Source organism: Taudactylus pleione, unplaced genomic scaffold, assembly GCF_031769625.1.
Source record: "Taudactylus pleione unplaced genomic scaffold, aTauple2 ptg000114l, whole genome shotgun sequence".
Classification (NCBI taxonomy): Eukaryota; Metazoa; Chordata; class Amphibia; order Anura; family Myobatrachidae; genus Taudactylus; species Taudactylus pleione.
In genome coordinates this window covers 18,534,066-18,547,500 of record NW_028284516.1, presented here as the reverse complement: position 1 = coordinate 18,547,500, position 13,435 = coordinate 18,534,066, and the positions used below count along the sequence as shown (strand labels likewise).

At 40.9% G+C, this 13,435-nt stretch overlaps 1 protein-coding gene across 1 annotated transcript in view; it reads right to left on the bottom strand.

Annotated features, from left to right (window-relative positions):
- The window catches only part of ZFHX4 (zinc finger homeobox 4), a 163,870-nt gene that overhangs the window by 2,605 nt on the left and 147,830 nt on the right, over positions 1 to 13,435 (bottom strand). Inside the window, exons 6-10 of the mRNA XM_088471428.1 lie at positions 11,992 to 12,131; positions 11,693 to 11,893; positions 10,597 to 10,714; positions 4,134 to 9,497; positions 1 to 2,293 (exon numbers count right to left, since the gene is read on the bottom strand). The exon at positions 1 to 2,293 is cut by the window's left edge and continues 2,605 nt beyond it. Coding sequence (XP_088327554.1) covers positions 819 to 2,293; positions 4,134 to 9,497; positions 10,597 to 10,714; positions 11,693 to 11,893; positions 11,992 to 12,131 — 7,298 coding nt within the window. The 3' untranslated portion in view covers positions 1 to 818. The remainder of the gene's footprint in view (positions 2,294 to 4,133; positions 9,498 to 10,596; positions 10,715 to 11,692; positions 11,894 to 11,991; positions 12,132 to 13,435) is intronic.

Here is a 13,435-nt window from a genome sequence, read left to right as displayed (position 1 = left end):
AGTCTATATCAAAACTAGAATTATTACCTCTATCAGAAAAAAGGATGAGATCAGAGGTAAAAGTAAGAAGGTAGAATTGGCACAGAATATTAGTATATCCTACAAGAAAAAGGGTGATATGGATATTATAAATATAGCTTGTGGCAAATACAAACTGCAATACTCCGGGCATCATACATCTTTCCACCTCTCCGATTCCCATCTATGGTAAAACTGTACTATCCTGCAGGGTGAGCTCACAGGGATTTCGCCTATTGTTCATCAAGGGCTATGAAGTCTATTGATACACTAGACACACCTAAAAAAAGTGTAAATGTGTTCTAATAAAGATTGACATTTTGGAGGGGAAAAGTCACAGTTTTACCAGGCTTCTTTCTGCTTTTTTAAACAAATGAGAAATGTTATTATGTTCTGACCTGAGAATTTAAAGCTACTGAATCACACCTACCTAAACTAAGAGAATTTCTCTTTGAAAATTCTGGATCATCCCCCCATACAGTACATGCTAGCATTTTGGAATTCAATCCAGCTGAGGTGCAATTTGCTTTTGGAGAGTTTTTGGCTTGAAACAAGTTCCTAAAAGAACTTGGAGGATTTTTTGTTTCCTTTTTCCATACTTTAAGCATATATTACAAGCGCATTCAACCATCTGCAACAGTTCTGTCCATACCATACCGTTCTATATTGCCAGCATATCAATATGGGAAAACAATCCTGAGTCAATCATTTGGTACTGTAACATTTTTTTTGGGTTAGAGAAGCTTTGGAACTGCAATTAAAAGTCTTATTTTTATAAGCAAGGGATCCTGTCTTCACTCCTACACACTGAACATATCCACTCTGATGCTATTGAAATTACCATCTAGGCCAGAAGCAGGTTTAGCTTTGACTTCCAATGGGTTATCTAAGTCTTCCAACTTCTGGCTCAACTCACTGTCAGACTCATCTGAACAACTTTCTGTGGGTAGTGAGGTTTGAACCCCTGAGGTGCTGCACAAACTTGAGGTAACCGTTGAAGGCAAGGAGAGGGAGGGAGAAGAGGAAGGGGAAGAAGCAGCTTTCCTGGCGGATGCTTGAAAAAGAATATTAGGCCAGGACTTCATGGAGAAGCGAGAAAGATGAGGATAGGTGTTATTAGAAGAAGCTGCAGACTGCGAGGTAGATGTGGTGTTAGGACTAGGGGAGCAGACTGAGTGAGGTAATAATCTAACATGCTCTTTGGCATTTCTCATTGCTTGTTTGATTGTTTTCTCTTTGTGCAAGCTTGACTGGAGGTGTTGGCTAAGTGCTTCATTTCCACTAATAGCCACATCACAGGAAAGACACTGATGTTTGTTGACTGGGACTCGAAGCACTGTTTCTTGTGGGTCAAATAAAGCCTGACCGAAGTAACAGAAGGACTTTTGATGGTTTACTGCTGCCTCTTCATCAGTAAACATCATCTGGCACTTTCTGCATATAAACTCATGCTTGACAAATGGGACAATAAAAGTGTCTGATAAGTCTGCATTTTTTGGGTGTGCCTGGGGTTCTTCGTTTGTGCTTTCCGTGGCAGGACATTTTTGTTCCTTCTTTTCTGACCCATCGTTTGATTTTATCTGCTGTTCACTTTCTACATTAGGCAAGCTCACTTGTGGGGTTTTTTGTTCTTGTTGTTGTTGTTTTTGCTGTTTATGTAGTGAATCCTGGAGGCTCTGCTGATACTGTTGGTACTGCTGTAACAGTGCACTGGGAGATAACCCAGCAATAGCTTGAGGCACTGCTGGCCCATATGGAAAGAGGCTCTCCATCCCACAGATTGGAGGGAGGTACCCGCCTTGCACTGTTCCATGGAGCTGGGGTGTGAAGTATGAAGCAAAACCAGGAATAAAATATGGCAAGAACTGGCCACCTATAAAAGAAGATGGATCACCCGAAACAGCATTTTGAAGTGCTTGCAGCTGAGCATGGTCCACGGGCATTTCTCCTACAGCTTTGCCCAACATGGAAAGAGCAGATGAGATTCTTTCCTCCTTTTTAGTTGGTTTATGTTCAGATTTTGTAGCCTCTAATTCTTCTTTTACTTTTTTGAATTTGTGTCGCTTGTTATTTTTGTCCGGGTCTTTGTTGTGTTTTTCTGTCTGCTGTCCTGATAAAGTAGATGATGAGGATGGATGTGACGGAGGCGGAGGTGGATGAGGTGGCGGAGGAGTCTGCAGCAAAGGTTTGGTGGGAGCACTGCTGAGAGATAGGGCAGGAGACGGAGTAGCTGAAGAAGGAAACCCAAGCATGCCTGCACCAGGAGATGTCAGAGCTAAAAGGTCAAAGAAAAAACACAGCTGTTAAAGTTTTCCCATACAACTAATACTAAATATAACGCAATTTTAATGAGCATTATAGACGAGAAAACAACGTTTATCTTTTGTAACACAATATTTTATGAAAGGAAAATATATACGTGAGAAAAAAATAGAATTCATCAACAGAAGGACTTAGGGGTATATTTATAAAGAGTCAGCGCTAACTAGCAATCTGTATCATCGCTTATCACAATGAAACAGATTTTAGTAACGTCACAATTTACCAAACAGTGGCTCCTTCCAGAGATCCGACAAGAACCCAGCACATCTCCAAGGGATTTTCTCCTCCACTGGCAGTTTAGCATTGCCACCAAAGTGTCACAGTGAAATGTATGTATGAATACGGTCTGTGTGCACAGTAGTTTGACCCACCTTCAAATAGATGTGCAATGTAAAAATGGCTGATTTTGATAAACTGTGAGAAGGTAGGATTAGCCCCTTCTTTGGTGAAAATTACTTATCAGATTCTGCAATAGATCCCTTAGCTACATATTTATGGTAAGTGTACTATACTGTATTAAATGCTACTTTGGATGAATCACTTGGAAGAAACCAGATATTTTGCCACATTTAAGCTGGCCATACATGCTACAATTATCAGGGCGATCTGCCCAATATCCGCAGATCGCCCCGATAATTGTAGTGTGTGTGCGGGCGACGGAAGGGTTAAATATTGCTCGGTCGGGCATGCTGGATTGTCTAGCATGCCCATCCGATGCAATATTTAAGGATAAACTATCGGCCGCATCGGGCAGTGTATGCCCAGCCGCGGTCGACAGACAGACATTTCCTGTGTTCCTTCCCATGGAAGGAACAGGGAAATGTCTCCTCCCCCAGAGGCGGATCGCAGATGTTGGGGCGAATACACTATGAGTAATCTCACAGTGTATGTCGCGGACATCTGCGGCTGGCAGGCTACAAGATAAAATGTCTGTCGGTCTGACAGGCAATTTATCTGGACGTGTATGCCCAGCTTTAGAGTTAGAAGCAAATGCAGCTGCAGGCTGCAAATATGCACCTGGACAAGCCTTGGAGTGCAAACTTTACTTTGTTACCTGACAGCAAGATCTTCTAACTTTAAATGAGAAGCTTGATGTGTTTCATGTACAGTACCTAGAAAGTGTGTTTGAAGAATCATGCTGCATTCCTGTGGCTTTATAAACCAGCTCCCACATGATCACAAAAGGGAGAGAAGTAATGATTAATTAAAGTAAAGCTAAATTTTATAGTTCTATAGTAATCACAGCAAGACCCAAAATAGAGGGGTGTCTCGTTTGCCACTGGAGGAAAATAAAGATGCAATACTGTAGATTCAAGAGCAATGTATTGTGAAAGTATTTACTGGGTGATATGGCGGCTTTCCAAAACAACAACTGTCGTTCTTGTGGTTATTTCTACAATATAATTAAAATATATATCTTACTACTTATAAGAAAAAAATCAAATCGTACACATAGCAGCATACATGCACAAACTATCTATCTCAGTGGTTCTTAAACTTGGTCCACAGGACCCCACACAGTTCACGTTTTCCAGATCACCCAGCAGGTGCACAGGTGTATTTATTACTCACTGACATATTTTAAGAGATCCACAGGTGGAGCTAATTATTTCACTTGTGATTTTGTGAGGAGACCTGGAAAACATGCACTGTTTGCCAAAATAAGATAGATCACAGGTTCTCAAACATCATTCTTTTAAAAGTATGCTAGATTTAAAGTATGATAGATTTATATCTATCTACCCTGCTTTATTATTAGATTCAACCAAAGAAATACCATTGCTTACATTTACCATTTGAACTCTGTGTAAACCCAGGCAATGGAGATGGGCTGTTCATCCCAGGAAGGAGAACTGGAGGAAGGCCAGGTAGCCCTTGGTAAGATGCTGACAGATTGAGACCATGAAGAGCACCACTCTCCATTAAACTCGATTGCTGAACAGTTAAACCCAAAACATCTGTAGCCTTCTTTATACGATCCAGTTCTTGTTGAGCCATTAGTTGCCGCACAGTTGTGGGAGCCAAGTAATCCTTTTCACGATCAAGTTGACTTCCAACCGTTTCTCTCACCTTTGTAATGTGTTGCTTTGAAAATATATGATCTCGAATGGACAGACGTGCTGAATATTTCACCCCACAAAGAGAACACTCTAGTCTTGTTCCATCTGGCCCAGTTTGGTTAATCATGAATGGTTTCCCTATATTTATTTTGAATTTCTTCTCTTTTGCCCGTGCATTTTGAAACCAAACTTGAACAACGCGTTTGGGAAGACCAATTTCATTGCCCAAGATTTCACATTCTTGCATTGTGGGAGTCCGATAGTCACAAAAACAAGCTTTGAGAAGTTTAAGTTGAACATTACTCATTTGAGTTCTAAAACGCTTATGACCTGGTCGATCATTATTTTTGGCTTTAAAAAGGCTGTTACTACCAAATGAGTTTGGAGAGCTGGGATCTGCTATACTTGATGTTTCACTACGGTCAGCATTGTCCTCAAACTCATCGGTCATATATATACTTTGGTCATAATCACTTTCTCTGTCCATGTTATTATGTGATGTATTTGATAAAGAGAAGAAAAAACTATCATCACAATTTTCCATTGTGGGAGTAGTTCTTGTATTTGTTAAATTGTCATTGACTTGCATTTTTGGCTCTTTGGGAGTTTTTACATATTTAGAACTGCCAGTGGTGCTTTCCATGTCATTGTTTCCCTCATCTCCTGTTGTAGCATCACTAATTGCTGTGTTAATTGATGATGTTTCATCAAAGTCATTTTTGCTTTGATCAAACCTTTCAGCAGGGGGAGCATTCAAGTTCTCTATATCATCACTGCACTCTACTCTAAAAGATGATGGGCTTAAAAGATTCTTCGGTGATAGCTCGGCAGTTTTACTCACAGGTGTTGAAACTGTAGAGGGCAAATCATTTTCACTTAGTTGGTCATTCTTTGGAAGTGTGGGGTAATCAAAAAACATATATTTATTTGGGCTTTCAGCACCATCATCCATTGCATTGAGAGGACTTGGTGGCAAACTGTAACCAGCTTGCTTTCCCTCATTCCAGTGCCGAGACCTAATATGACTTTCTAATGCTGACTTAGCTTTAAACAGTGCACGGCAAAAGGGACACCTTTTATGAGACTGAGCTGGACCAACAGCTCGAAATTGACCTTTTCTTTCTCTAGCTCTTGTGTTCTGGAACCAAACTTGCACCACTCTTTTTTTAAGGCCCACTTCTCTTGCAATATGATCAAGCATCTTACGTGTTGGGTTTGAATCCAGCAAATATTTCTCATACAGTATTTCTAGTTGTTCGGGAGTAATTGTAGTTCTTAATCGTTTATCTCTATGTTGGTCCTCACCGCTATTGCCCCCCTCCTTCTCGCTGCAATTATTATCATCTTTATCATCCATCTTTCTTTTTAAAGAGGCAGCTACAGGTGTGTGCCCTCCATGTAGTGCACCAGCTTGTGGTGGCATGTGAGACAAGGAGCTACCAAGTAACTGTCCTGCCATAAGTGGGTTGTTTGGGTCAAATATCATATATGGCATGTCCATAGGTCTTTCTAAAAACTGTGAATGGAGAAACTGATTTTGGGCAGCTAAGAAATGCATGTGTTGGTGCTCATGCCACAGTTCCAGGCTTGGAAAAGCAACAGTACACTGATCACATTGGTATTGTAGCAACTGAGGAGGTAGGCTGTTCTGTAGGGAAGTCAAAGATATTGATAGTGGACTCGATGTAACAGGAGTGGTTTGTGATGCTGATGAAGGTCTTGCAGTTTGCTGAGGCTGCCTTTGCTGAGATACAGATACTGAAGGCTGTGTATCAGATGATGTTGTCAAATTTGACTGTATTAACTTGGAGGCTAATGAGCTAGCAATGGCATCTATTTGCTTTGGTTTCTCTGTCTGAACATCAGGTTTTGGTGAAGTTTTACCAAACTCTGGTCTGGGTGATGGAATTAAGGGAGTACTTGAACCAGAACCAGAGCTTACTGTGGTTGCAGTTGAAGCTTTTGATGTTTCTGCTTGACTAGTACAACAATATGTCTTTGGCATAATTTGATCTGTAGCATCCATAGAATCTTCTGTTTGACTTTCATCTTGGATATCATCATCTTCATCTTTATAACACAACTTTTTCTGATGTGTGATTAAATCAAATATTCTAGGGAACACAACATTGCATTTCTTGCACTGATACTGCATGTTGCTAGTGCGAATGTAACGCTCATTGGTCAGTTCTCTCTTTTCACTATCTTTAGCTTCAGCTTGATTTTCATAAGTCTTCCTAGCTTTCTGACGGGCATTCTGAAACCAAACAACAATAACACGGGTAGCTAAATTAAGAACTGTGGACAGTTGTTCAATCTCATCATCCTTTGGATATGCATTAGTATCAAAAAAGTCCTGTAAGACTCTAAGCTGATAGTCAGTAAACCTAGTTCTCGATGACCTTTTGCTGAAAGAATCTGACCTATGTAGATCCAATGAAGTTAGTTGTGGTTCAAGTCTTACATCTTCAAGGACTGTTATAGGGGGATTACTGAAGTTGTACGGTGAATCTTTATTTCTTTGACGCTCCTTAAATAAGGTGTTACGAAACCAGTGTTTAATAACTTTCAAGGAAAGGCCTGATTTGTCAGCCATCTCCTGTATTTGTTCCTCATTTGGGGAATTGTTAATATCAAAGTAGGCACGCAATATCTTTAGCTGGTCATCTGTTATTCTCGTACGTGGGCGTTTGAACTGTGAGTGACGTAGAAAATTTGGATCTAAACCCAACTGTTGCTGGCACATTTGTGCAAGATCTGCTGATAAAGCATCCATAGGGGAGAGCTGTAGTGCAAGTTGTGGTGGTAAACCTGAATGCTGGACAGACTGCATCATAATTGGAGGGAAGAGAGGCAGGTCCAAGGAGACAGGAAGTTGGACTTGAGGTGGAGCAGTTGGCGGAGGTGGGGGAGGAGGAGGGGGTGGTGGAGGTGGTGGTGGTGGGGGAGGAGGAGTAGGAGGTGGAGCTTGCATGGGAGTTGGAGTTGAGTTTGGAATTTTTACAGGTACAGAAGGAGTAAGAGGAGGTGGAGCTTGTGCAGGTGGAGCAGAAGGAGGAGGTGGTGGTGGAGGTGGTGGTGGGGGAGGTGTTTCTGGAGAAGATGGTGCAATTGGGTAAAGCTTATCATATGCTTCTCTGTATTGACGGGCAAACTTTTCTAATTCCCCATATGGGAAAAACTGTCCATGGATATGCTCTTGATGACTCTTTAGGATCAGAATATTAGAAAATAACTTACTACAAGACCCACATTCTAATTTTTCATGGTTTTCATTATCCCCAAGTTTGTTTTTCTTCTGTACTTTCTGCCTATTTTCATTAAACTGAATGATTAGCTCAAATCCAAAGTTTTCTAGCAGAGCTTTTGCTGCATTTCCCCTAGCACCAGAAGCAATACGTGGAGGTGGAATTGTGGTTTCTAATGGCTTCTGCTTCTTTATATCTTTGCTGTCTTTTGGTGTGTCATTCTCATTTGTGACTTCTTGCTTTGGTTTTTCTTTTTTTTCAGCCACTTCTTCAGGTTCTTTGTAACATGTAGTATCTTTTGTTAGTTGACTTTCAACACTAGCTGCACTGTTTTGTTCCTGTTTTAGTATTCGGTTACTATGATGCTGCCTTTGTTGTTGATGTTGTGACTGTGCAGCTTGATACTGCTGAGCCTGCTGCTGTGCTTGCTGCTGTAATAGTTGCAGCTGGGTCTGTCCAACTTGGTGCTGTGTTTGAATTTGCAGCTTTAAGTCTTCGAGCAGTGATCCTGCCATACCAGGCATGCCAAATGCAGCAGAGGCAGGCAGTCCCAAATCAGGGTTTAAGCTAAACTCTGTTCCAGGTATATAAAATGGAAAAAGAAATTGAGGCTGCTGGAACTGGACAAGCGCTTCAGGAGTCATTGGAAAATGAGGAAGAAATGCTGGGTTTAAAAACTGGGGTTGAAAGAATGCGGCTTGTTGTTGTAGTTCATGTTGCAGTTGCATTTGAAGCTGTGCTGGTGACTGGGGTGGGTGATGTGTAAGTTGGGGAGGAATAACCTCAGGAGTTTGCTTTTTGTTTATTTCTTTGGCATCTTGGTGGGTTTCTTTGCTGTTAACAGTTGGCAAACTCATAGAATCTAGCATCCCTTGGCTTGGGCTGCTAATGTTCCCTGCTATGTTACTCCCGCTAGTATTGTTACTACTTGGTTCTAGTTTGGCAGCCCTTGCCTTAGTTTGGTGAAGAACAGATCTCATATGAATTTCCAATGTAGAACTTTGGCTGTAGGCAACACTGCAAATGCTGCATTTGAATGGTTTGTTATCAGTGCTACTGTTGGTCTCTTGAGGAACTGGACTTGATGCTTCTTGTAAAACCTTTTTAAGCTTATGCAAATGAGACACTGAATTATAATGGACCAAAAGAATGTTCTTTTGAGTGAAGGACTCTTTACACACTGTACACTTATATGGTCGTGATGGATCTAAAAATTTTTCCATAGTAAAATTTGGCCCTTTTCTGAAAGGCAAGGTCCGTTTTGGTTCTGAGCCCATGTCATCTGGAATGGAGCTACTGTCGCTCCCAACCGGGCTAGCTTTACCTTCGTGGTCGATCTCGTATTCTCGCTCACTCTCCTGCTCTAGGGAGTGGTCATCTGCTGCAATGCTTTCAGATTCAGCCCAGAGATCCCCATTGACAGGTAAGGATGCACACAGCTGCTGAATTTCAGTCTCACTATGCTCGGGGTGGCCGGTTTCCAAATGTTTTTTTAAAGCAAGGAATGTACGGAAGCTGCGTTGGCAGAGGCTGCACATAGTAGCAGCCCGGATAGCATGATACTGGGAATGTATCTGAAGCTTCTGCATAGTCTTGAAAGCCAAACTACAATGCGTACAGCGGTATTTGTACACGTGACGGTCGGAAACCGAAAGCTGCTGCCTTTTTTGCTGTTCACTAAGCTGTTCAGTCAGTGAGTCACAGGGCTTTGAGTCTTTGCTGTTGCTCTTGCTCCATTCTGGGGTATCTAACGAATCTTTGGACATGTTTAGCTCTTCTGTTTTAATTTCAATTCCAGCCTTTACATTATCTCCGGTTGGGGTGTTTTTTTCCTCTGTTGGGCCGTCACCTAATTGAAAAATAAAAAAAAGAGAGAGAGAGAATACAATTAGCACTAATGCATTTGTTCTTATTTGTATGTGCATAAAAGTTTTATGTGGATGAGCGTTGTAGGATTTATTTTTCATGTGATCAGCAACAAAGAACAAGCATGTAACACAATAAAATTAAAAGGCAGAATCTGCTGTACAAGCTCTTATGAGCTGGGTTGCGTTAGCCATTAGAATATGGAAAAATGATACTACTGGTATAGTTAGAAGACGTCTGGAGACCGGAGGTCTGCAAAAATCATTCATATTTCTGCTTTGCAGATTTAGAAGTTAAAACAAGTCTCTACAGTAGTTATAAATAGAGAATTTTTATAGAAAATAAATTTGTCTAGTTTCTGCTGCTCTAAAATGAGTCCTGTTTTACTTTTTTTTCCCTTTATTTATGAAACCATTACATTTAGCAGCTTGAAAATTAATAATATTCAAAATGGTTTCAGGATTCTGGTTATACATCCTTATTCATTATATCTTTTCGTCTTCCGCTGGTGTCACCACAAAGTGCTGCACACTATACTTATACACCTTTGCAAGCTAGGGGCCTGATTCAGAGGCGCTCGCTGTTTGCGAGCGCTTGCTCTGAATCAGGACGGGGATTTTTTTTTTCTCCTGCACGCTCGCTAAGCTGTGGGTGCCCACCCACAGCTTGTGCGAGCAGGCTGGAGATGGTCGTGATTATCGTGACCATCGGCATTGCGAGGAGACCCTAAGGTAGGGTCTCAGCACTCGCAATGCCGAGTGGACTTCCTGCTCTAATAGAGCAGGAAGTCCACTACTGACATCACGAGTGATGTCAGTAGGGCCGCCCACAAACGGCAGGAACGCCTCCGTTTGTGCAGCCACCCCCCCTACCTGCCTACATCACGGGGCGAGCAGTTGATCAACATCGACAGCAGCCCCATTTTGTTGCGAGCCCCGGAGCGAGTGAAGTTCTCACTCACTACGCGGCATGAGCACGCGCGTGCCACGTGTGCGCATTGGGCCACCATTGACCGGCTTGCGAGCGGGTCTGAATCAGGCCATACGTGAGTTTAAAATAGAATTGATCTACCCTGTACTCACCCGTTGGCTTTGCAGACAACTCAGTGGCGATAGATGCAGGCGCCTCAGCTTCTAACTTCTCAAATGCACCTGGTGGCAACAGCATACTGTTTGGCATCATGACCTCTGGCACAGAAATCTGGGAGGAAAAAAAAAATACAATAATCTATATGAACAATTTCATTATTATGCATTATTAATATAAATGGGTATCTCCATTAGCTATTATATTGGTGCTAAGCAAAAAGCAACTTTAATTATCCAGTAACCGTAACAGTGATTGAAGTTAGTACAAGATTTCCTACTCTTTAGCCTCCCAGATATCTGTCCCTGGCATATAAAATAAATTATCGTCATTATGCAACAATTGTCATTTTTCAGCTTTCCTTATGTTGAGAGTAGAACAACTGCTTTTAACACATCTAATGGTCTGCAGGAGAATCCATGCAACCCTTTACTTTGTTATTTCAGACTCTGGCAGATATTTAAGAGAGTTCTGCAATCACATATATGTTTTGGAAATAGTATATGGAGGGAAGAAGAGAAATAAAAAATAATCTTCAAATAATTCTTATAATTGGGATGTAGTTGAATTACTGACTGTCGGGATGCCAGTGCTCAGAATGCCAGCGCGGAAAACCGACACCAGTCAGAATCCTGGCACCTGGTAGTGGTGTTAGAGGGAGGGTTATGGTTAGGCACTAGGAGGAGGGTTTTGGTTAGGCACTAAGGGGAGAGGGTTAGGTTTAGGCACTAGGGGGAGGTTAGGTTTAGGGTGCGGGGGGGGAGGTTAAGGGTAGGGTTAGGATACTTACCGACAGGTGTCAGTATCCTAACTCTGTCAGGATTCCGGTGTCGGGATTCTGACTGCCAGGATCCCGAGCATCAGCATCCCATACCCAACCCTTATAATTAAATGGTGGATATTTAAATTTAAAAGTACAATATTTTGCTTTAGAGGTGTTTCCATGTTTCCATATCCATTAGGCTTACATATTTTCATTTATTAACCCTATATTCACCCTCATTAAGGTTCATAGCAGTAGTTATGCAGTATTATCACCCCTGATTATATAATGGAGTCCATAACAATGTGATATCAAATTCATTCACTTACTGTCATGAGTAGCTTTTCCACGCAGTCCGGAGACACACTGTGCAAATGAGTCAAATGCAGCTGCAGATGCATTTTGTTGCTAAGGACATCCTGGCAGAGGGGGCAGGATATCACAGGCTGCACAGAATGCTGGGAAAGGATGTGCATCTGAATCCGATTGGGGTCCTTGCTGTTGTAATTGCAGTAGGGACACTGATAGCTCTATGGAAAAAAAAAAATTAGAGTATATACTGAATGCCGAAAGTGCAGTGTTAGGGAAAAAAAAATCTATATTTACATTTTTTTTCTCATAATCGTACCTGTTCTTCACAAGGGCTATGTTCTTCCACAGATCTTGATCTCTTGACTGTACCATCTTCATCCTTACTTTGTGTTAAATGCCGCTTTGCTGTGGCATAATTCAGGACAGGCTCCTTCTCTGGCGTGTGTGTCCCTGAACCTAAAATATATTTAGAATACATGATCAATATTAAGCTCCATGCCAAAATGCATATTTTAAGACAGCCATTGGCAACCTGTGGCCATCAAAGTTTACTCTGGGAGGTATTTATCAAACATTGGAGAGAGATAAAGTACTAACCAATCGGCTTATAACTGTCATTTTACAGGCTGTATTTGAAAAATTGCCTAATGTTAGTGGTGGCAGCCATTTTGAAACCTGAACCAATATTTCTGGAATTGTGGCCTAGGAATTGACAGAGCTGGGATTTGCAGTCTAAAATGAGCTGTAGAGTTATGTTCTATGATAAATACGATTTAAAAAATAAATAAACACTAAAACATTTGCGGTTCAGTTTTGTTTGTGTTGCTCATATCACGGAATTTCGGTTTATTGCTTCAGATATATTGGAAGTCACTTTTTTATGTCTAGTAACAGTTAGTAGACTCAATAAACAGGTTTAAAAATGTACTCCTCTTCTTTGTTTGGATAACCCTAACTTGCCTTGAAAGATTAATCAATAACAGCATTTCAGCTGGAATTTCTAGATTTCCTCAAAAGAAAAAAAAACACGTTTGGTTCTTCCCAGCATTTCCTCATCTGCTATTTTAAATTCTTTCCTGTCAAATGTTGCAAAACAATAAAGTTTTGTTGTTTTAGCAAAGCCCCACAAAGCTGTCTTGCAAACAGGAAAATATCCTCTTAATAACACACTTTCCTATGTAGAGAAATAAAATTTTATCTTCATCCTTATTTCTTTTTTTTTTTTTGCATTGAATACTCTAAGTCTATAGGGCTGTGAAAGCGTACATTGTGATTATCTGATCTCTTAAGACTGCAAAGATTTTATTGTGCAATTTTGCAGCTTGACTATAGTTAATTTCAATATTATCCTCTAAACAGTGTGCTTAATAGGAAGCTGGAGCCTGCAGTATAATGTGGCTACAACTTGCATACATCAAAGAGAGGGCTGTGATTCTAATTTTCCTGTCCATCAGAAAATTCTTTCTAGCGTCAATTTGCCAGATAATCTCTTCTGCTAGGCTGGATATTACAAGAGCATTCGATAGGCATGTCACATACATCTTACGACAAATACAGAACCTCATTTACCAACCATTCCAATCTCATCACAGAGCGGTATCATCTGACCTTTTTTCCTTCTGTATATTATGAGTATTTCTAATTTTAACTTTCAATTTTCACCATCTTCCAGTCAATTTGCAACTAAATTATTTCCAGGATGAGGACACTATCACTGGACAACTGGGTGCAAATGTATCTTGAAATGTACTGTTGCTAAG